Raw genomic sequence first — 25,032 nt, 5'->3', positions numbered from 1 at the left:
TTGTTTTACTTGCCAGATATGTTTACTGTAATGCAGGATAAGCTTACAGTAAAATGAATAGTCAATTTATTACTTATTGACATTTCATACTACTATTTAGCCCTCTCTATGAATCATGAAACCTTGCTGATGGTGAGGGAGCTTGAGTGCTCAGTGATACAGAGTAGCTGGATCGCAGGCACAACCATGTCAGAGTGGTATCTGTTAAGAGACGACTAACGAATGATTCCTGAAAGAGGACAGCAGCTGTTAAGGCGTAGGTCAAAAGGACTTAAACAGCCATATCAACATCAGTCAGTCTTCTCAGTACTGCGCAGCTGAAAGCAGTGGAAAACTACGGCTATTTTCTTTCCAAGAAAATGTAGCTGAAAGAGTCACCCCTTTCCAAGTTTTTTCCAAGAAAATATGGAGTCACCAGAAAAAAAAAATTCTTTCAATCGGAGTGTAGAATGTTACAAGTCTAAAAAAGATTGGTAGGTTAGAAAATTTAAAGAGGGAAATGAGTAAGTTAAATGTAGATATGGTAGGAATTAGTGAGGTTTGTTGTAAAGAGGAAAACTACATTTGGTCAAGTGATTTTAGAATAATTAATTTAGTGTCAAATAAAGGGAAGGCAGGAATACATTTTGTAATGAACAGGAAGATAGGGAAGAGAGTAGAGTATTTCAAAAAGCTTAGCGATAGAATCATTGTAATCAGAATAAAACCAAAACCTAAGCGTTGGCTTAGGTTTTGGTTTTATTCAACAATTAACAATTGTTGAACAACAATTAACAATTGTTGTTGAACAATTGTTAACGTCTGTCTATATGCCTACAAGTATCCATGATGACGATGAGGTAGAGTGTACATATAAAGAAACTGATGAAGCAATTAAATACATAAAAGGAGATGAAAATTTAATAATAGTCGGAGATTGGAATGCAAGCATCTAAAAAGGCAAGGAAGAAAATATTGTGGGTGAATACAGGCTGAGCAAAAGAAATGAAATAGGGGACCAACTCTTTTGAGTTTTGCACAAAGTATAATTTAGTAATTTCCAACACCCAGTTTAAAATTCATAATATACACATGGAAGAAGCCAGGTGATACTGAAAGGTATCATATAGATTAGAACATGGTTTAACAAAGATTTAGAAATAAACATGTCGACTGCAAAGCATATCCACGAGCAGACATTGACAGGCCCCATAATTTAGTGATAATGAAATGTAGGTTGAGGTTTAAAAACCTGAAGAAAAGGTGTCAGATAAATTGATGCAGTTTAGAGAATCTAGAGGAAGGGGAGGTAAAAAAGACTTTTGAGGAGGGCATTGCAAGAGATCTGAGTAAAAAAGATAAGGTAGAAAATAAAAAAGAATGGGAGAATGTTAAAAAGGAAATTCTTAAATAAGCAGAAGCGAACTTAGGTGGAAGAAAGAGAACTGGTAGAAAACCTTGAATATCAAAGGGTATATTGCAACTGATGGATGAGTGTAGAAAGTATAAGAATGCTAGCAATGAAAAAGGTAAAAGGAACTATAGACAATTAAGAAATACTATAAACAGGAAGTGCAAATTAGCAAAACAAGAGTGGATTAAAGAAAAGTGTTCAGGTGAAAAGAGAAATGATCATACGGTAAAATAGAATAAAATAGCACAGGCGAAATGAGCTTTCAGTCAGAAATATAATTTGCTTACATCAAAAATTAATTTAAATGTCAGGAAAACATTTTTGAAAGTATATGTTTGGAGCGTAGCTTTATATAAAAGTGAAACTTGGACAATTGGAGTACCTGAGAAGAAAAGATTAGAAGCCTTTGAAATGTGATGCTATAGGAGAATGTCAAAAATTAGATAAAGTGACAAATGAAGAGCTGGTGCGGCAAACTAATGAAGAAAGAAGCATTTGGAAAAATATAGCTAAAAGAGACAGACTTATAGGCCACATCTTAAGGCATCCTGGAATAATTCCTTTGATATTGAAAGAATAGGTAGATGGGAAAATTGTGCAGGCAGATAACGTTTGGAATTTGTAAAACAAATTGTTATGGATGTAGGTTGTTGGGGTATATCGAAATGAAATGACTAGCACTAGGTAGGGAATCTTAGAGAGCTGCATCAAACCAGTCAAATGACTGAAGACAAAAACCTTTTTTCTATTACATTTTATTTCTATTTTCCTTTAAAAAGAATTTTTTTTAATATGGTTAATTATTAATACGAGAATGATAATAATAACAATAATCATCAGAAAAAATCACATTAGTATGTATATATAGTAAGGTATTATCTTAATGTAAAGTAATCTGATTACATTTCCCCTCCCTGGGAGATTTGAATATTTTACAGCCTACAACATGGAACAAGAATCCTTGAGGAACTCTGAATTCAAACCTAATCTGAAACTCCAGATTGGGGTGTATACCAAGCTGCTTTCATCAAACTACAAAAATAAACAGAAGTCTCGTAACTCAAATCAGGTCCCTAAAATGTTATTAGAGATTAATCAAATTCTTAAAACACCTCCAGGAAAGCAAAAATAAAAGTATAAATATAAGTGAGTAGAATGATGGATAATGAAAAAGTGACAACTTCCCAAAAGAGATCATAAATGAATTATTTTGTTACTAATGTTGCAGCTTAATATAAGTAGAAAGAAACTGCTTTAAACTCCAGAAATTAAACAACTGACTGAAAACAAGGTTCAGGTTTTTTTTACCCTCTCAAACCCACTTCTGTAAGGAAGCATTGCTGCACTCTGGCACATCTAAGATATTCATACCTTGTAAGTATTCTTTTAAATTCATCCTCTTATTGATAGATGTGCTTTGTAATATTCAGATATTTTCTTGATGGTCATAACATTTTTTTTTTTCGGATGTACTTAATTAATTAAACTCCCCTATAACTGGTTATTATTTATAAATTTATAAAGCCCAGTTTATAATCTTATGAATTGGTCAAAAAAAGAAACAATAAAATATCCTTTATTAATTGAAAGCTTTATAGCTATTTTCTTATAATTATTTATTATATTATATTTATAAATAAGTCTTTTTATGAATACACAATTTTTTTTTTGTAATGGATAATATAATTAATATAAATAACTTTAACTTTCTATATAAATATATACATGTTTTTTATCTTCTACAGAAATTTGTGCTAACCCATGAGGTGAAAAGAAAAGGTGAAAAAATGTGGTGAGTGAAAAATTTTCTCCTCTATATAAAATATATGTGTTATAAAGTGCAATTTAAATAAATTAATTTAAGTACAACCTACAAAAACATAATTATAATGAAATAAATACCAAAATATGATCTCAATGAAGTATATTAATGCTATCTACACACCTGCAAAATCATCAAACACGGCAGCATTGTGATCTTCAATCTTAGTTGTAGGCTCTGGAGCTGCTACCTTTGGTGCTGCAACTGTTTCAAAGGAAAAAAAGAATAACATAGCAACTCTTCATACAAGGAGTAACAAATTCCTTAAATGACATCTTGAAATGTATCGGTGATACATTCAAACTAGATTGTAGAACAGATAAGAGCAAAAGGGAAGTGTAACCGCATTCATTGTGTGACTCAGAACAGCTGTATATTGTAAAGGCTATTAGCTTGTTTTGTTGGGCACGTTTAGCTGATTTAAGGTTTTTAATTTTAGAAAGTACAGAAATTTGTTTTGACATCTTGACTCTGAAAATTCTAAAATTAAATTAGATTTAATTAAATTAGTGCATTATGAAATTTAATGACATTCATTGGTGTATTTTTATCTAACTGTGATGTAGTAAAAAAAAAGTAGATGATTTCTAGGTCAATCGATTTTATTATTAGAATGAGTCACAAACACCCTGGCATCTACAACACCCTCAAAAAGTCATTAAAAAAAAAACCTATACTAAAAATTTAACCTTCACATAATTTCTGTTAATCTGAGATGTTTGCAATAAAGAAATTTTAAAAGTAAAAAGACTGATAATTATAACTTAATAAATGAGAAAATTATGTTGTGCCAATTAAAAACCAACAGAAAGTATCTTACTGTCATCAATCATATTCCCCTAAAAACAGGTGAAAGAAATGGCTAAATGCAACACCAGCTTAAAAAAAAATATATATTTTTTTGCTGCATATTTAATGCTGGAACTGGGAACTGCTTTTGGATTTGATAGCTTGAATTATTTGAAAATGACTAATTCTTTCTTTTGGCATAAAAATTTCCATACATGTGCTCAGTCAGTAATTGATTACAATTATTCTATATCAAAGATTATTTTCCTTAATAACAGATATAAAAGTATTTCACAGGTGTGATATTGGTTCAGATCTTTTACTTTTTTAAGAGAACCTTTTTTTAAAAGGTTTTGCATGTAGAAGATTCAGTTGTTCAAGTTTACGTACAGTAAGATATGAGTGTGAAAGCTTTTTCTATCTGAAAAAAAATAAAAAATATAGTTCAGTAGAGATACTGATGGAAGGGAATGGAACAATCTTAAATGAATTTATAGTCAGGCAGCAAATGAAGGAATTGACAATGTAATAAGTTTAAAAAAGAGACTCATCTCAAACTTATAGAGAGCAATAGTGAATTCAATAGAGAGAATTAAATAGAATCACACTAAGATAGTCAGGATTCTTTTGTGAAGATCTTGAAGCTGATCTTTATCAAAGATGGCATCAGAGAAAACAGATGGATCCAAAGTATACAGATAACTAACTATAAGTGGTAAATAAGAAAAATTATTAAATAAAGGAAAATAGGTTTTTTTCTATCAGTGAGGTAGTTAGATACTGCTATTGAAGGAGATGAGGATGAAATGTCTGCATAAGAAGTCACTGATGTATTGTAATTAAAAATAAATAAAATAAAATAAAGTAGCAGGGCTGGATAGATTAAACTACTAGCAATTAAAACGACTATGGTCCAATTTCATTAAGTTTTTTTTTAGAAAAATTAGCTCTACCCATTCAAAAGGAGCAATTCAGAGTTTAAACTGGGATACAGCAATAATTATGGATGAAAGTAAAATTTTTATATGAAACTGTAAATAATGAAGGTGTAAGGCAAGGATGTAATATTACTCTCACCCTAGAACTGGGTGAGCTATAGTTGACCTTTCTGTCATCTATAGATGACAATCTGTGACAGAAATGATAATCTTTTCTTGAACACAATCTTTTTGCAGAAAATTGGGTTTTGATTGATAATTTAGAGAATTACTTAATTCCAATCTTTCTTTTTTTAGAATCTCTGCACAGATTAGAAATTACATATATTTATATTATTTTGGAAAATGTATTTTGATGAGGAGATTTATATATATATATTGACAATGTAATAAGTTTAAAAAAGAGACTTATCTCAAACTTATAGAGAGTAATAGTGAATTCAATATAGAGAATTATATGGAATCACAAAACAGGTAAAAAGTAAGTTACTTTCTACATAATTTATTTTTTAAAAATAAATCTTAAAAATAACACAAAAATGAACAAGTCCTAATGTGGTACAAAGCTCAATTTTTCTCATACAGTTATAATCCTTCAAAGAAAAGGCTTTTCCCAGTTAACTGCTGTAAATTAATAATTGAGTACTTCAAAATGAATAAAATACTCTTTAGTTTATGGTTCATGAGATTACACCATTTCCAACTATATCTAAAATTATTAATTAGGAACTAAGTGGAAACTGTAAGTTAAAGCTAAAACTTGTTTTAGATTAATAACATTGCGTTGCTTTGTTACCCTTGGTTTGTTATATTTATTTACATTAATTAATGTGAGATTTAGACTTAGAGTAGGATAATAATTTATACAGTAGGATAAGGTAACATTACAAAAAATATTTTTAAAATTTATGCTATGAAATATACCTTCAGTAACATTTGTAGCGGTTTCAGTTTCAACCTTTTCGACAGGAGCATTATTATTTGCATCATCTTTAGCGGCTTTCTTCTTCTTACTTTTTTTAGCTGCTGTTTTAGCATCATTCTCAGATTCCCCACCTTCAACTATCTCTTCAACTGTAGGTGTACTTCTATCATATGAACAGAAAAATATAACGCATAAAAAATAATGTATTAACCATATTTCTCTTTTCATTCCACTCAAAAATAAAATTAATACATTCGATTCAGATGTAGATATGGAAAAGATAAAACACATCTGAATGCCTTGCTTTTTTTCTAACTATGGATTAAACTCTTTTCATACATTTATAACATATTTTTATATTAAAATGTTAATAATACTAAAGAAAAATTCTTAATAGATTTCTCACTTTTTTAGGTATAAACGATAATTTTTTAGCGAGTAATATAATTTCTTCAGTTATTGTGTTCAGCTTTCTGGTTTTTACTATTAGTAGAGAATTTTTAAATGAGGCCCTCACAGGATTTTAATACTTCCTGTAATCACATGCAGTAAAATTCTTTTTAATTTTTTACCAGAAACTGTTGCTCGTTACTTTTTGAAACATTTCTATCGAGTTTCTTCAGATTAGGACTGGATGAAATGATTTTGTAATTATGACCTTGTTGGACAATAAATAGACATTACATCATAACACGCAAGATATTCCTTGCTATAGAAGTCAAAATTTAAAAAAATAATGTAAAACATTTACTTTGCTTAAAACAATATTACCTACATTATACTATCATCATTGGAACTTTGGTGTTTTAAATTTAGCAGACAAAACATTCTGAGGACCAGTTAATAGATATTAATAATATTCACAGCAATTGCATAGAAAAAGAAAATGCACTTTACTTGCCAACAATTTGCAAGAAACTGAATCAATAATCACAGTAATTAAAGATGAAATATGACTACAGAAAAAACAACATTCAAAATATTGCTTCAAGAAAAAAATCCTCCCTTAAAAAAGAATTTCTTTGAAAACATTTTCAACATGTTCTTAGAGACAGAACCAGCTCATTTTTTAATAACATTACTTATTTATAAAAAAAATTCATTCATTACTTTTAGTAATAAAAACAGTAGAAGTTTGTTTTTATTAATGTCCCTTCCCACTGTATCTAATATAATAAATAAAATTTGTTTTAATATTCTCGTATAATAAATGGTATGAAATACATATTACAGGATACACTGAAGTCAAAATATTGCATTCACAATCATTATTTATTCAATTTAAACATAAATCATAGTGACCATTTTTATAGATAAATATATAAGATGCATGTGCATAAATCAAATATCAGTTAATACATTACAGAATGAGGAGAAGAGAAAAATTACATCATAATGATAATATTTACTACTTAATCTGCGATAATTATTTTAATTTTATTAAATATAATAATTGATGTCGTTAATACTATCAATGACTTTATCCTGCTTGGTGTAGATGCATATTTTATTTTCATAAAAAAAGTGTTGAGCATTATTAGTAGATAGTCATTTATGCCAAGGAACAAAGAAGTGACACGATGTAATAAGAGCAGCGATGTCTTGACATCAGCTATCATATCATGCACAGATTTGGTAGGCAAATCTTATTTTAGTCAGGTTCATAAGAAAATAAGGGTACATGGAACAGAAATCTAGTTATGTGTTTATAATTTCTATATATCTGTATCTCAGAAATACAGAATAATTGTTTTAAAGCAAGTAATTTATAATGCTTTTTTCAGAAAAATAGATTTAAAAGAGTCAATAGGTAAATAACTAATTACTACTACTCAGGAAATATTCAATGATTTTTGTATTTCTGGTGTTGACAAGAAACAGTTATTTTACTTGGTGTATAATTGCATTATATTTGTTCACTTTTTATATGATAATAGTGTAATTACAGAGTTTGCAGTTGGGGAGGAGTAACTACTTTGGAGCATTTCTATTTTAACACCATTTCCTCAAATACCTTTCTTTTTGGATAAGTCAGCAGCTTTCTGTTTCGTTATAATATGAATGGCTGGTAGCTCATTCTCACACCCAAAAATACTTGGTTTTAGATCAAACTGGTAGATCAAGAAGAGGCTTGTATTGCGATCATTATATGTGAATAAAAAGTTTAATTCAATTAAATTTTTATGTTATCTTATGGAACAGTATTTTAAAATTACTGATTGGTTCTTATTAACTTAAGAATTGGTTCTTAAGTTATTTATTCTTATTATTAACTTCTTTAAATTTTGTTTTTACTTTAATTATATTTCTCAACATTTAACTATACCATGATAGTTTTATATTGAACTCAGAATCACAAATCTCAAGATCTATACCTTTAAAGTATGAAAATAGTAAGAAATATAAAATATATTAACTGATTTGAAGTTGTTTTGTTACAATAAAATCTACTGACATCTCACTTCTAAAGCAATATAGGTAAGTAGAACTGACACTAATTTTAAAGAAGAAAATCGAACATACAGACCCCATTTATGAGAATTTTTCCTTCATTTTCAAAAACTGTTAAAATATTACCTATTACCACGTATAATTTCATGAATTACAAATTTTTCTCAAATTTTAATTAAAACGTGCTAATAACTTACACAATTTTTTTTACATTTTCACAAGAATATACATTTAGATATAATAACTTAAAAAAGATTAGTTTTAGACTTTTGAAATATAATGAGGAAAAAATCATTAACTATACACAAAAAAGTGAAATTGCGACCAGATGTTTTATGAATGATTGGGCTGTTTTATACTAGCTAATGTAATTTCATGTTCGCTAAAAAAAAGTAGCTTGAAGCGTGGTGAAGAAGCTTGGATTTACAATTGAATTTTTTCAGAAAAAAAATGGTGGAAATTAAAACAAAATTTTACATATATAAATAAATAACTATTTTTGAAGCTTGTTTTTCTTTTTTTTAATTTCACAGCAGGATACACATTAAAAATTAAGCATCTGTAACTAAAAATAAAGAAAATAGTTGATATATCCATTCACCCACAATGATAGGATTGAATAGTAGCAAATAATTGAATGATTGCTGACTATAAAGTTATCAGTTCAGTGACTGCTATGAAAATGTATTTATGAATCTTGAATAAAACAATTTTCATTGTTTGGCACGTGAAACCTACTATATGTTAAAAACAAAATTTTACAGCAGAAATAAAAAAAAACATTAAATAATGTTAATAACTTTAATATAGTAATATATAGTTGTTTTGAAGTATAATTTTATGGAATTGTAAATATTTTAACACATTAAACATGTTTTTAACCATTATGAATTTGCTAAAATAAATAAACCCATAAATTAATTGTTTTGTCACATAGGAGGCTTTGCTGAGTATTTATTAAGATAATATGATTATCTGAATACAAATATTCAACATTAAACAGAGCCAACTTTTTAATAACAAAACTGAACAAAATTATTTTAATGTAATCTTTTAAAATTAATAACAATGCTTACAGGTGGTTTTTAGCAATCTTCAGTGACTGGAACAGCTGTTTTTCACTTTGACAACTGTAGTTATGGTTGAAATATATCTGATTTAAATTAAGTTAGTATATCCTTGTTCTATGAATGTATTACTCATCAAAGTTTGGAAAGTTCAGTTGACATACAAGATGGGGATTGATTACTGGACTGGCGTCTTGCTATTAAGACATCCTGTAGGGTAAACTATTCTTTCCCTAGTACTATTACCAGTGCAAACTTCTGACACCCTATGTAAAACAATTTCTACTTGTACAACTACTTGTTTACGTTTTCAAAACATTAATGAGCAATATATTTTGTATGTTCAAGTGTTATAAAATAATTGTTTTGTTTACTCTTATTCTTAAATAATATTAAGAATATACATTCTTTTTGTTTTATAGTGTTTATACTATCAATTAATATTTATTATTATCTCTTCTTATTTCACTTATCTACCTTTATTTATTTTCTTATGTATAATTTTCCCTTAATGTCTACTGATGATGATTATTTAACAATTGAAATAATGGCCATATTTACTTTTAGTTTTAAGTAAAATTTTTATACAGTTTAATAGTACAATCATGTTTTTCAATCTGCATTACTAGTTGTTAACAGTTACCCGTGTTTATTTGGTACTTAAGCAATTGTTATTTAATTTTTAATTCACTTTTATTGGGATTGCTGTTAAAAGTACATCTATTAATTCTTTACTGCTTTACCAATACTCGGAGAGATTGATTTATAAGAAATAAGAAAACAGGAAGAATTGTAAAAGGAGAAATTCACAGAAAAAACTATTAAAATAAATACCAAGAAAAGCATAAAAATCTCAAGTTCACTAAAATTCAAGAAAAACAGGAATGATAAAAGCAACAAAAAAGAAAATAACATACATAATAAAAGGTATTTATACGTATAAAGAGTAGTTTAACTTCAAAAGAATAAGAATCAATGGTTGAACCATGATAATGGTGAGGTGGGAATAGTGAGTGTGGGTTGCACTCACCAGCATGCCCACGCATCCCTGAAACTGCTATGTAACAATTCACAGAAAACTTTACACATAGTCTGGAGACATGCATAACGTGAGACTGGCATTCCACAAACAGCTGTTTGGCACAAATAATCGATTGGACTTGAAGCAACACAAACTAACCGTGGTTCAACACATTACAGATGACATCAAAGTTACTTGGCTGCAGTTTTGTGAGGAAATGTTTCACATCAGTGGTATGGTGAACACCCATAACTGCCAAATATTGGGTGCAAAAACCCCGATGAAAATTTGTAACACATTTATGATAGCCCTAAGGTCAATGTTTTTTGTCCCTAAGCAAACAAAGACTGAATGGCCCATTCTTTTTCCAGGAGGTAACCATAAATGGTATCCTTTAACTGGACATGTTTTAAAATTCCTCAATTGGATAGTGATAACAAGATGAACACCACCTCACTACCACCTAGAAGTCTGAGATTTTCTTAATACTAGATTTCCTGGTCGGTGGATTGGTCATGAAATCAAACTGCATGGCCACCTCGCTTCCCAGATTTTATCTCGCTAGATTTTTTCTTGTAAGGTTTTATTAAAGATCAGAGATCAAATTTATGCAACACTTTTGCCTACTGATCTTATTTAGTTCAGACTTTGAATTAATGCTACAGTTGTGAAGGTAACGCCCGGACTTGCTGGCTACAGTCTGGAATGAAACTGACTTCATGTGGGATGCGTCGTATTACAAATGTAAGCCATACTAAACTGAAGTGAGTATTGGGTGATACACTTTGTGTTTTTCTATGAAATGAGACCTCAACTGAATCTGTAATTTATCTCAATAAATTTTTATATGCTTCTAAATCTGTGAAGTCCTTTTTGAATTACCCTAAACAGAACTATGTATAACATGTCAGGAATGAATAGGTATTCTACTTCTTGCATAAAGAAAGGGAATACTTCAGCATTTATCTAAATAAATCAAAAGAAACATTGATCAGAGCAACATCATCACAGAATACACTATTCGTTACAAGATAAACAAATCCAATGTGGACACCACATGACATCCTTGTACGCCTATTAAATTACATATATGCTATTTTTTAAAATGAAAAGTACATAAAATTTTATTTCATTAACAACTTAGGATATTTTTATTTTTTTTTTTATTATTGAATTATTTATAGTAAAACGTTTTTACAATCAAAAGTTAATAATCATTAATAAGTCAATTTATTTAAATTAAAAAAAAAGTTAAAAAAAGGAGATGAAGTCGGATTTGAACCAATGTACCTTCCCCTTGTAAAATCCAGATACTTCATTAATTAAGATTTTATTTGGCTATAACTCTGAAACCAATGAAAATAATTACCACTATGATATATTGTTGAAAAACTCTCAATGAGGGCTTATTACTGCAGTTAAGAAAAAGTCCAAAATCTATAAATTTGGTTTTTGGACTTTTTTTGGTTCAGTCGATTGCAATCAAAAGGGAAGGTGCACAACTAGATGTTACAACAGTCCTAAATCCAAAATTTCAATATCCTATGGTTAATCATTTTTGAGTTATGTGAGATATATATGTATGTATGCACAGATGTCACAATGGATTACATCATCAAACTAGTCAAAATGGATTCAGGGATGGTCAAAATGAATATTTCCGCTGAAAACTGAAAATCAGAATTTTTTGCGTTCACAATACTTCCTTTACTTCGTACAAGTAAGTAAAAGTAGATGTGATTATACTCTTGATGCTACAAAACATTTAAGGTAAAAACATAAGTTGATCAGGGGGAAAATTGAATCCAATTTTTTTTTACTGCAAATTTTGATCTGTTTTGCAAGTGTACTTTAAATACTGCATAATGAAGTCATTAATATTTAAAAACCTTATGGTATATACCAAATACTTTAAGGCGGTATTTGGTGTCAGGAGGCGAAGCCAGAAAAGTAATACAAAACTTTGCTGGTTTTGTTATTTCCTTTTTTCTTAAAGGTTTCCTTTGTTTTCAATCACTGTCAATAGGTTGATCTGCTTGAAAACTAACTGTCACATACTCACTTACATCTATATCTTCAGTATTATCTTGCCATCACTTTTGCTTTCATTTTTCTTGAACGATCTCTTTACCAATGAGCTCACCTTTTATAACTACTCATGTGCGTAAGACTAGACATGACATTTTATCACATGTAAACAGTAATTCAGAAAAAAACTATGTGCATAATGGTACACAAAAGAATTAAAAAAAATATATATATATATTACAAATTATCTGAAAAATCTCTAATGTATAACAGCAACACAGAAAAGATCTTTCTGAACAATAAAAAAGCTGAAACTTTGGAGGTTTAGAACATTATTTTTATTAATTTTAGCACAAATGAGGTTTCACCAGACATTAGAACGCCAAAACAATCAAAAGAAACAAAAAAAATCTATTTTGGTGAATAAAATTACTCTTAAGGAAGATCTGTCTGCTAAGCAATGCTATACTGAATTAACATTTTGTGAAATTTTCATCGAAGTTCACTTTTTCTCCTATAAACTGAGATCAAATAAGTTTTTAACTAACCATCATCAGTTATTCTAGTGCAATATGTATTTATTCAGCGACTATGAAACAAAACTAAATATACAATTAAAATAAAGAAATAAAAATTTTATACTTTTTTCAATAATTAAAATTCAACTTCATAAACAAACAGTATGAAAATAACTTTACTATTCCAATTTCATAGAGCAATCATTTCTATTCAACTGTCTAAACCCAAATAGAGAAAAAAAAAATTAATTCTGACAAAAATAAATTTATTAAGTGGATACACCGAGATAAATTTAATTGTTAAGTAAATCTTACTATTCCTATATATATGTAAATATAGTTTATACAACTGTATAAATGTGGAACCTAATTAAACATTAAATTACCATATATTTACATATGTATGTACTGTTATGATAAATATGGAAATACTTCATACTTTTTTTCTTTTTTGTTTGATTCTTTCTTATTTGCTGCCTTCTTTTCTGCGTCAGATTCATTACTTTCTGTAACTGCTGTCACCTTGTTAGCCTTTTTCTTTGCAGGACTGGATACATCCTTCTTTTCTCCTGTAAAAAATTTTAAATATTCTAATTAAACAGCATCCTTACTTTGGAGAATCTGCATCACCTCAACATGACACAAACATTAATCATACAACAACTGCATTTTTATTAAATTAAATTTATCTGCATTAAATTATTCAATGATTTAATTATTTAAATGTTTCTGTTCAGTCCACAAAATTATGTAAATTTTCTTTTGATGGATTAACATTAAAAACCATATTAAAAATTAATATTGCTAAAATTAAATTAAAAAAAAAAGAGAATTAAATTTTTCAAGGTTCAGCAACTTAGACTCATAAGATTTCACTAGACACAAAAAAAGTTCATGTCTCTTAAGAAATACTGAAACTTCACATTAATGTATATATTATAGGTATTTAAACTTGATAGTGAATAAATTATTCAGAAAGTAATTATATATCAAAAATATCATAAGGTTACATTAGTCTCTAGTAATTAAGTTATTCTTTTCACAGGTCCGATCTATTATATCACAATGAAAAGTTACACCTACGACTAACTGTATGACGTAGTAATAAATTGACATGTTGAGAAACAAAGGTGTGTTGATTCTCATTTTTTGGGGGGAAAAGCAAAAAATGCTTTCTTGTTTTTATTGCCCGGATCAAACATATAAAACCAGATAAAAATTAAAGCATTAAAAACAAAAAACTTACAAGTAGTATCATAGCTAACATACTAAAAACTTAATTAAAACTAATATCACAGAAAAATAAGATGTTCTTTAAAAAAAATAATAAATAAAATAAAATTAAAATAAACAAATAAAATTAAACAAAGTAAAAGAGGAGTGTGGTAAAGGACCCCTTCTTGGATAATAAAAAGATTAAAGAAACAAGCGTAAAAGTATAATAATAATAATAAGATTAAAACTAAAATAATAAAAAACATAACTAGAATATACAATGCGAATAACTAAATAAAATAAAAAATTTATAACTGGTATAAATGCAATAAAAATATTACATTTTATATTGATACTTTGTAAAAGTAAAAATACCCGGTCCAGAACATTTTTATTATTACCTAGGAAACAGTGAATGTTCCTCGATAATTTAAATTTATGATATAAGGCCGCATTATATATGCAATCCATAAGGATATGGTGCATAAGGATAAGGATACGGTGATATGGAGATCAAGCTGCAGGTACATCATATACATAGTGGTGCATTTTCAGCTGATAACAGATACCTGTGAGTAGCTCTGATATGTCCTAATCGCAATTGGTGGAGGACCACTCCCTCTCAGAAAATTTTTCTAAATGACGAGTACCATGGCAACACAGTATTCTTGATGTGTAAAAGTTATCTACTGTAGCAGTCCAGTCACCTTGTCACTCTGCTCAAAGAGTGTATTTTACATAATTAATAAAGTCAGCAGTAGTAACATGAGTGGGGAAAGACTGCTGACTATGTGCATCTTTAGCAGCAAAATCAGCACATTTTTTACCCAGAATTCCCTAGTGGCTAGGGATCCAGCAGATACTCACAAGTGTGCTTGTGATGATTTAACTCAGCAATTGTATTATAAATTTTTATGATGATACAATATTTAGAATGCTCTTCTTCTAAAGCTTGGAGTGCACTACACAAGTCGCTACAAATGAGAATATGGCAGTATTTGAATAATATTCAAAGTTTTATTGAGTGTGTAGAGTTCTGTTGCGTAGACACTTGTAATACAGGATGACCGAACATATAGGTTCAGTCATTAATGACAACTGCACATCTAACAGTATTATTCTGTTATGACTCATCTGTGTGTACTACTACATCTGGGTTTGACTTGGACAGAAATTTGTTAAACATTTTCTGAAAGACGATAGGAGTTGTAGGTTTTTTAATTATATATGATAAGGTCAAAATTAAAATTTATGCAGCCTAGTCTCCATGGAGGATATGAAAAGGGATAGGTTCAAAATATAGGTGTGTCAAAATAATTCAGATACTGCCAGGTATATACAACAATTGATGTATAATATGGATCGTCTTCATACTGTTGTAAATGAGGGTTTGCAAGGATTGCTTTATAAACTGGTTATTCAGTTGTCCTTTACCATGGGCAAAGTAAGATGCTAGCAGCTGGTCTCGTCAATCCCAAAGTAATGGCTCACCGCAATCAACAAGTACATTTGTGACAGGACTTTATGTAAACGCAGCTGTAGCAAGACGAAGGAAAGAATGATGTACAGCATCAAGCATCTTATAAATGGTGACACACTGAAGAATAGGTGATGCAACCATAATCCAAACATGAATGGAAAAATTTATGGGACCATCTTAAATAAGGAAAAATAAGAATGAAACATACATGATTAATCGGCTCCCCAATTGGTGTTGCCAAGAACTAGCTGCATACCTGGTATTTTTGAAACATTTCATTTTTAATTGTTTTATGTGTTTGATCCACATAACATGGCTATTAAAAAGGAAAAATAAAAATTTAACATTCAGATAGATAGCAAGTGGCTCTCCGTTTAGAAAGACTTGTGGAATAAAAGTCATGTTGACGAGAAAAAACTATACATTTTGATTTTTCAGACGAAAAGGTGACCTTGGTGCAAGCTTCAAGGCAAGACTTAGTATTCTACAGTAGTCTCTCAGCTGTTGCTGTTGAACAGAATGTTTTATATAGCAAAATTAACAAATGCAGAATACGAAACAGGTAGCTGTACACATTTAGTAATACTATTGATGGCTATAGTAAACTAGGTAGCACTTATTACACTTCCTTGAGGCACTCCATTATCCAAGTTGATGCTACTCAACAAAGAATCTCCTACACAAACACAGAAAGTCGGTCATTTAAGAAACCCTTAATAAAGGTAAGCATATTGTCCATGACTGCCCGTTCCTTAAGAGTGTTCAGAATACCATGTCACCAGGCTGTGGCATACATCTTCCCGATGTCAAAGAAGATAACGATGAGGCACTGGCAGAGAAGAAAAACGTTTTGGATAGCTGTTTCCGGTGACACCAGATGGTCGATGGAAGATCGTTCTTGGCGGAAACCACATTGCTCTGAGATATTAGGGAATGTTTGTCTAAATACTAATAAACCAGCGGTTCTCCATTCTTTCAATCAAATTATACAAAATGCTTGTCAAGGAGATAGGATGGTAACCAGAGGGACATGTTTTATCTTTATCAGGTTTAATTACTGGTACGACAATGGCTTCCAACCATGTGCAGGGAAGACCTGCACAGAGAACAACACATTATAAATACGCAATAGGTGTTAGTACCAAATTGATAAGGTGTCAGTGTACTGAGATGAATGCTGACAGGTCTAGGGGAGGTGTCATGCGAGGTTTTAGTGCATGCAATAACTCAATGTAAATGGATCATTTAATTCACCGACCAAACCACCAACATTTAACGATAATATTTCCATCTGCAACTGATATTTATGAAATTCATTAATATATGATGATGTGAGGGACACCCAATGAAAACGATTTGCCAATTTAGTTGTGAATGCAGAAGATGACGTAAAAAGTTCTCCATCGTAAATAAGTCAGAGAATAGATTGTTTCTGCAATCTGAAAACTGCATAAGGCTTCTTCCATACAGTAGACATGGGAGTCAAGCAAGTAATGGTGTCTATATAATTTCTCCACGACTTTCTTCTAGTGTCTAAGAATAGCTAGCGACATATCACTCTAGCCCTATAGTACAAAATCAAATGTTCATTTGTAGGTCTACAATTAAATTTACGCAGTGCCTGCCATTGTTTCTAATCGCATTTTGGCAATCATCAATCCACCAAGGAATGGAGGGATGTCTATGGTTTCCAGATGTTTGTAAAATGTATATCTACAAGCATTGTTGAGGAGCAGGGAGGTAAAAAACGTAAGCTGATCTAGGGCATCTGCACTATTGTCAGACTGGGAAGGGAAGGCTTTATGGTAATCATTCCAATTTGATCTTTCAACAATCCAACTCTGTGGCCTTTTGTTCACCATGCAGTTGTTACCAAGAGTAATAATACTTGGTCTGTGGACACTACTGTAAAAGTTGTAACAAACAGACCAATTAAGACAAGGAAGTAAACTCGGTGAGCATAAGGAAAGGTCAATGTTGGAAAATGAACCAGACAATGAGGACACAAATGTGTATGTTCTATCATTCAGTATACAGAGATCTAAGTCTTATCTAAATCTATCATATTTCCTCAAGGGGGAACAGACTGATGATGAGCCCCATGAAAAATGATGGGGATTAAAGTCAAACGATGGGGATGGAATTTGGTCAAGATTTGATCTTACATTAGAGCATTGAATTGAGGTTCGGTGAGAGATACAAATTGTAAGTATGCCATTTGAAGGCGACATATTTTTATGGCAAAAACAGGGATCAGTGTAGCTAGTGGCATCCTTGTAGCTGACACCTCATACCATATGAAGATAGAAACCCCACCACTTTCTCTACTGTCTAGGAGAAAGTCGTATCTCTCAGAGAAACAGGCCCTGAGTGTGTAACTATATCTTGCCACTGGAGATGCGATTCTTGGAAGCATATTATTAAAGGTAATTGTGTACTTATCAATACTCTAAGATCTTCAATGTGAGACTCGAAAGTTCCATTGGATAATGTTTATAAATAAAGGTAATTATAGATATCAAATTATACACGCACACAAGGAGATGGTTCGTGTCATTAAGGAGTCTCCTGCAGTCAATAAGCTTGAGGTGAAGGTAGATCCCAAGGATCTAAGAAGGCCCCGTGTCATTGTGTATGACATCGAATGGAGTCTCTCCGATGACGAGGTTCTGTCTCTCATCAGAGAGCAAAACACTGACTTGGACGAGGCTACGTTTAGCATTAGTAAGCTCGTCTTCAAAACTGGTAAGCGTGATGCCCCATGGTATCACGGAGTGTTTGAGTTAGGGGATGGTCTCCATCAGAAGTTTGTGTAGGAGGGACAAATCTTCATTGATTTTGCATCCTGTCGCGTGTAACTCGATGTGCAGCGATGCTTCAAGTGTTGTAGATTTGACCACACGGCCAAGTTCTGTAACTATGCGCCGGTCTACGTGCATTGTGGAGAGGAGGGCCATAAGCATGATGACTGTCCGCAAAAGAAAGAGAATCCGTCCTGCGTTAACTGTAAAAGGTTGTACAAAAGTCATAGGCTCTCAGTCAATAGTAAGGAGTGTGGTAGCTACTTGAGGGCAGTTAAGATGTACTTCAACTCTCTCGAGGTTAGGTTTGGTCAACTTAATGCCCAGGGAGCTTATGCAGTCCAAGTTGAGTTAGGTGAGGTTGTTGAGAAACAGAGCCTCGATGTTCTTCTGCTGCTGCTTCCATATGTGGTCAAGGGTGATCTGCCAGGTTTTTCAGACTGGAATAAGTTTTTTGTAGGTGACAGTAAATTCGCGCCATGCTGTGCAGGAAGTCTATACATAGTGCCTTCATACGGCATGCCTCTGACACGCATCATGTCATTGTTAAGCTTGTCGTGAATGGTTTGGACCTGGTTAAAAGTGATATGTCACTTCTTTTGGAGTGTCAATTCTGTTTCTACTTATAACACAATGAAAAATATGCGTCCTGTTCCATAAGTAGCTCACATAGCTTGTGTATCTTCATGATTTGATTTAAAAATTGCCAAGTAAAAAAGTAAGCCAACAAAGGTCTTCATTTCAATAAGGTCTACATTGCATATATCTGTAGTGTTTGGATTTTTTGGCAAATTTTGAACTATTTGAAGTTTTATATTAGTAAAGTGTATGATTCTGCATCATAGATCATCGTCAATAATTAGACCCCAAGTTCCAATTCGTTCTGGTTTCAAACGTAAAGCACATGCATGTTGTTTTAGTCTTGGAGGCTGGACCATGATATTGTTCTGCTGAGTTCTGGTATTTCTCATATGTAAATATTCAGCTAACCATTTAAGCCCATTTTTCCATAATAAAATGACCAGTATTGTCGTGGGGATCAAAAGTTACTTCATCATCCAAACTATCTTCTCTTTGTTCAGATGAAGTGTTGTGATCACTTTCAATAATATAGTCTTTATCAAACCCACTGGGTTGATCTAGTGGTGAATGCATCTTTGCAAATCAGCTGATTTTGAAGTCGAGAGTTTCAACGTTCAAATCCTAGTAAAGGTAGTTACTCTTATACGGATTTGAATACTAGATCGTGGATACCGGTATTCTTTGGTGGTTGGGCTTTAATAAACCACCAAAAAAATTTAATTAGTAAATAAATAAATATACAGTATTAAAAGAATAAAAAATAATATTTTAGTTATTTCTTAATGGAAAGAAAAAAATGTCGATATTAAATATCTATGGGAATAGAAAACAATTAAAAGGTAATGTAATAATATATATATATATATTTTGATAATTAAAGTTTACAAAGGGAAAGTACACTTACCAGCTTTATCACTGGAAGCTTCTTCTTCAACATTCACAAGACGACTTTTCTTTTTATCCTTTCGATAACTTGCCTGCTCCCACTCTCCTAAAAGAAAATGAGGAAAAATATACTTAGAGGAGAAAAAATAAAACATGAAAATAGAAAAATACTACATTGAAAATATACTGAAATATGGCTAATTTGAAACTAAAGGGAATACCAGAATACATATAGTTTCAAATCATGCGTTTTAATATGCTGAAAAAATGTGTAAAAATTCGCTTTTAAGATTTTAACGGAAATATCCATTTTGACTAGTTCTGGTGTGACATCTGTACATATGCATGTATCTCGCACAACTCAAAAAAGATTAGCCATAGGATGTTGAAATTTTGGATTTAGCACTGTTGTAAATCTAGTTGTACACCTCCCCTATTGATTGTAATTTACTGAACCAAAAAAAAACTCAAAATCCTAAAAAATTTTCATTTTTTTAAACTGCAATAATAAGCCCTCATTGAGACCTTTTCAACGGTATTTCATAAGTGGTACTTATTTTCATTGTTTCAGAGTTGTAGCCAAATAAAATTTTAATTAATAAAATATTTGGATCTTACAAGGGAAGAAGACACATCGGTTCGAATAAGAATTCATCTCCTTTTTTTAATTTATTTTCTTAACTAAATAAAATATACTTGATTTATCAAAAATCTTAGTAATAAATAATTATTTAATAACAACAATAAAAAAAAAAAAAACAGAAGTTGTTAGTGAAATAAAATTTTATGCACTTTAAAATGTGTATATGTAATTTAATAGGTATTATTATATATGTGTATAAGTAATAGATTTGGTGAAACATTTGATTATTTAATATTAACTGAAAATTATAATTTAGAATTGTATTATTTTTGGATTTTTTAGTTTAATTTTATTTAATTATTCTAGAATTTTGTCTACATTAAAGTTAAGTACAGAGTGACTGAGAAATAGACCCTCACAACAATACTGAGGTATACATGCCCGATCTTTAATAAATTTCAAAAAATTCTTATCTTTTAGTTCATTACTCCTCTGATATTGTCAGACAATATTCTCCAGAGTTAAGTCAGAGTTGATAATCATCTTGTTCTTAAAATTTTCTTCTTCATATTCATCTTCTTGTTGTTTTTTTAAATATATTTCTTCATGTTATCTTTCTTTTAATGTATGATTGTTTCTTTTTCATTTTTGATTATTCACCAAATAATCCAATAATATAAACTGAATATTTTACACTGTAAGGTCAAAATTAACATTTGTAACCAGTATACATGAGTTCACTAAATGGAATAGTTTAATTATTATTAACTCTTATTTATACGACAAACCAGAAATCTAAAACTTTTGTTAATCAGCAACTCACGAAGATACGAACAATACTGATGTAGTAATAAAGGGACTTTTACTCTATCCTAATATTTCATGTTAATAAAAACTAATATTTCAGCAATTTTGAAATACCCACTTTATTAAAGAATTAGAGGATCATATCTCACTTTCAAATGAAATAAGTGTGAATGAAGTGCAGCAAAAATTTGTATATCTAATGTAATAGGTGTACAAGGAAGTCATGTAGTGTCCACATCAGATTTTTATAAAAGTGCTCTTTAATTTTTACTAAACTTCTCCAGGAGAACAGTAATATCCTTGTATTATTTGTTCAGGCTCCAGTAACTCAAGAAATTTTCATAGAATATCTATTAAACATCTTAATTGCATGATTAATCCTGGTTATAAAAACAAAAAAATAGAAAATGGTTGAAGGAACACACGAAATTGAAAAAACAAACTTTTTGAACGTAACTGGATTCTCAAATACAAAATAGCTTGACGAAGAACTATAAGAACCTGCTATTTATTAAAAATATCATGATAATGGTAAAAAAAAGCAATTCAATTTGATCATTTAATATATCAATATGAAGAAGAGATCAGCAAAAATAAATTTCAACTGAATCTCTGTAAATTTCTTTAGTAAAAGTTTTGAACTTAAAAAAAAAATATGCAAAATAAATACGACTACAGTATAATAATAATAATATTTATTTCACAAAATAAACAGATTACAAGTGAAAATAAAACTATTTATAGATATAAATTCTTAAAACATAAGCTTAATAGACATACAACTAAACAATATAAAATAGAAGTAAAATAATAAAAGTAAACAATTACATAATCTTATGGAACTACTTACCCGCTTATAATAACTGTAATGGAGGTTAACCATCCATTATTTTTCCATGAGTAAGATAATAATCATTTATTGAATAATGGTCAAGTATGGATTTCCAAGTGGATTTAAATTAATTACATGATACAAGTCTTGCAGTACTAAAATTTCAGCTAGTGACAAGATTATATATGCGAGGGTAAATAAAATATAAATGGAATTTTTGTTCCTGAACATTTACGATTGGTAGGACTGGGTCCACGCTTCTAGTATGCCTGGGTGCGGTGCACCCCACTCCTAATGACCCCATTGTCAGAGGCTTACAGCAAGGTTTGCAAAAAGGTGATGCATTTTTGAGTCGGATTGTCACCGAACATTCGATGATTGCGATGAAACATGGGTCCACCACACTACACTCCTTAGTCAGTCAAAACAAGCCAGTATGGAGTGGCAGAGGAAAGGAGAGGCAACCCCAGTGAAACCCAAGACTTGAGGTTACTCCCGTTAAAGCCTATCAGGACTATGAACGGGGAGGGGACAACTGGAAGCGTTATAAGGCAGGTGTCTTCCCCTTGCGGAGTTGGGATGCTTACTACTGCGAGTTGTTGAGTGAGGTGAGGGCTGCATAACACCGCAAAAGATGAGACCAACTGATTCAAGAGGCCATCCTCCTCTACGAGAAGACAAGGTTCCATACCTGAGCTCTAACGGTCTCAAAACTTGAAGAAATGAACTGGAATCAACTAGATCATCCTCCCTATAGCTTGGATCTAATGCCAGCGATTTTTATTTGTTTGGGCCATCAAAGAAGCTCTAGGAGGTCAAGAATTTGAAGACGACAAGGGCTTGGAGGGATTCGGGTGCAATTGGCTGCTTACGCAACCAGCTTCATTTTATGATGTTGTGATTAAAAACCTTCTTTCTCATTGGAAAAAATGTGTTTCTAGAGCAGGAAACTATGTAGAAAAATATATTATACTTGCCTTTTATCTTTCAATAATCAAAAAAAAATCCTGTTTATATTTGATTTACTCTTGTAAATACAGATTAAATAACTCAGAACTGTAAGTATAATACAAGAATACAGTGATAAAATTGAAAATGAAATTAATCTTGACAAAATTGAAAGAAAAATAATGATAACACAAATAAAGAAAATTAAAGTATGAAACTTTTAAGAGTCACCTAAACCACAGGTCAATCAATTAAAAAAACTCTCTACATCTTCAACTGACAACAACCAAACGTAAATTAATAAAGAAAACCCTTTTAGAGTCTTCTATGAATTTAAATTCACTTGGTAAGTGATTAAATGTTTTTGGACCTAAGTATGAATAAAAACATTTAAATAACTCAATTCTTGGCCTAGGAGAAACAACTCTATCCACTTGCCACAAAGGCCTTGTCACCAAAGTACCACAGATCCTATTCTGTTTACAGGCAATAATACATTAATAGTATTCTGTAGTAATATATATAATGCAGTGGCAAGATCTTAAGACCTATGAATAATGGGAAGGATTAATGTCGTCTACCGTTACTAAATATTATATGTACCACATGCTTCTGAGCAATATAAACAGATCTAAAAACATTATCGTAAGCTCCACACCAACATATCACTCCATACTTTATGATTCTACAAAAGCATAATACAGCAATTTCAGAACTCTAACAGGGCAAGATTTTTTTAAATAATAGAATTTATTTATACAAACATGTAATTGCTTTTTGAGATTGGTAATATGGATATTCCAGGATAGTCTATTGTCCAAAGTAATGCCCAAGTATTTCACAGATGTAGCACGTGTAATGTCCTCACATGAACAACCAGTATTCACATTACATCCCAACAAGTGATATTTAATACTTTCACCATTTTCTGCCATACTTTGCAAACTGATGTTCATGTAATTTGTCTTATTTACATTTAATGAAATTCCATTCATCACAAGCCACCATCTTATGTGACCCTTAGGTCAGCCTCCATTTCATTTTTAATTCCAGACTGAGAGGATGGCAAATATCAAAGTGCTGTATCATCTGCAAATGTGGTCATGTGCCCTTGAAAAAAGCGTTGACATAAATCATTAATATACACAAGAAACAGCACCAGGCCAAGAACAGATCCTTGGGAAACCCCATAAATTACCTCACCCACCTCACTTAGCACATTATTGACTCCAACTTGTTGGTATCTACCACTCAAATAAGACTTAAACCAGTTATTACTCACACCTCTAATTCCAGCTGCCAAAAGCTTTGCAATAACTTCTCCCATTCAATTACATCAAATGCTTTTTTAAAATCCAAGAATAAACCTGCTGCCCTACTGCCATTGTTTTTATTATGAATCAATTTAGATATAAAGATCAATAAAACATTTTCAGTACTTTCCTCATTACTAAACCCAAACTGATTTCTATTATAAAAAATTATGTTTTCTAAATAATTCACTAAATGTTTTTTAATAAGTTTCTCCAATATTTTCAAAGGACTGGCAACAATGCAATAAGTCTGTAGTTACCTAAAATTTTCCTATCATTATTTCTTAAAAGTAGGCAGTACTACAGGCTTTCTTCTTATAAATTAAGTAATCAGAATATTAATTTTACAATTTTTTTTTCTTAATCAGAATTTTCTATAAATATAAAATCAAAATTTTTTATCTTGCATCCTAAATTATTTAATTAAAAAAATTTCTGTAGCCTGTAGGAACTATTTTCATGCTGGAGAACACATCCACTAGAAATCGAATAACTTCCCTTTCTTGTTTAAATATAAATTGATGTACTGATGTTTGCTTAAAACTCGAGAACTACTGGGTTGATCTGAAAGATTCTTTATAATTTAATATTTGATGGCTGATTGAATATCTTTATCAGTATGTGAGAAGCAAAG

General features: G+C 30.7%; 1 protein-coding gene across 1 annotated transcript in view; it reads right to left on the bottom strand.

Annotated features, from left to right (window-relative positions):
• The window catches only part of LOC142326832 (uncharacterized), a 65,612-nt gene that overhangs the window by 16,008 nt on the left and 24,572 nt on the right, over positions 1-25,032 (bottom strand). The window contains exons 3-6 of the mRNA XM_075369557.1: positions 19,935-20,021; positions 13,392-13,521; positions 5,867-6,030; positions 3,339-3,419 (exon numbers count right to left, since the gene is read on the bottom strand). Coding sequence (XP_075225672.1) covers positions 3,339-3,419; positions 5,867-6,030; positions 13,392-13,521; positions 19,935-20,021 — 462 coding nt within the window. The remainder of the gene's footprint in view (positions 1-3,338; positions 3,420-5,866; positions 6,031-13,391; positions 13,522-19,934; positions 20,022-25,032) is intronic.

The sequence above is a fragment of the Lycorma delicatula genome, chromosome 6 (assembly GCF_047948215.1).
Source record: "Lycorma delicatula isolate Av1 chromosome 6, ASM4794821v1, whole genome shotgun sequence".
Lineage (NCBI taxonomy): Eukaryota > Metazoa > Arthropoda > Insecta > Hemiptera > Fulgoridae > Lycorma > Lycorma delicatula.
Note: the sequence above shows the minus strand (reverse complement) of the source record. Positions and strands in the feature narration are given on the sequence as shown.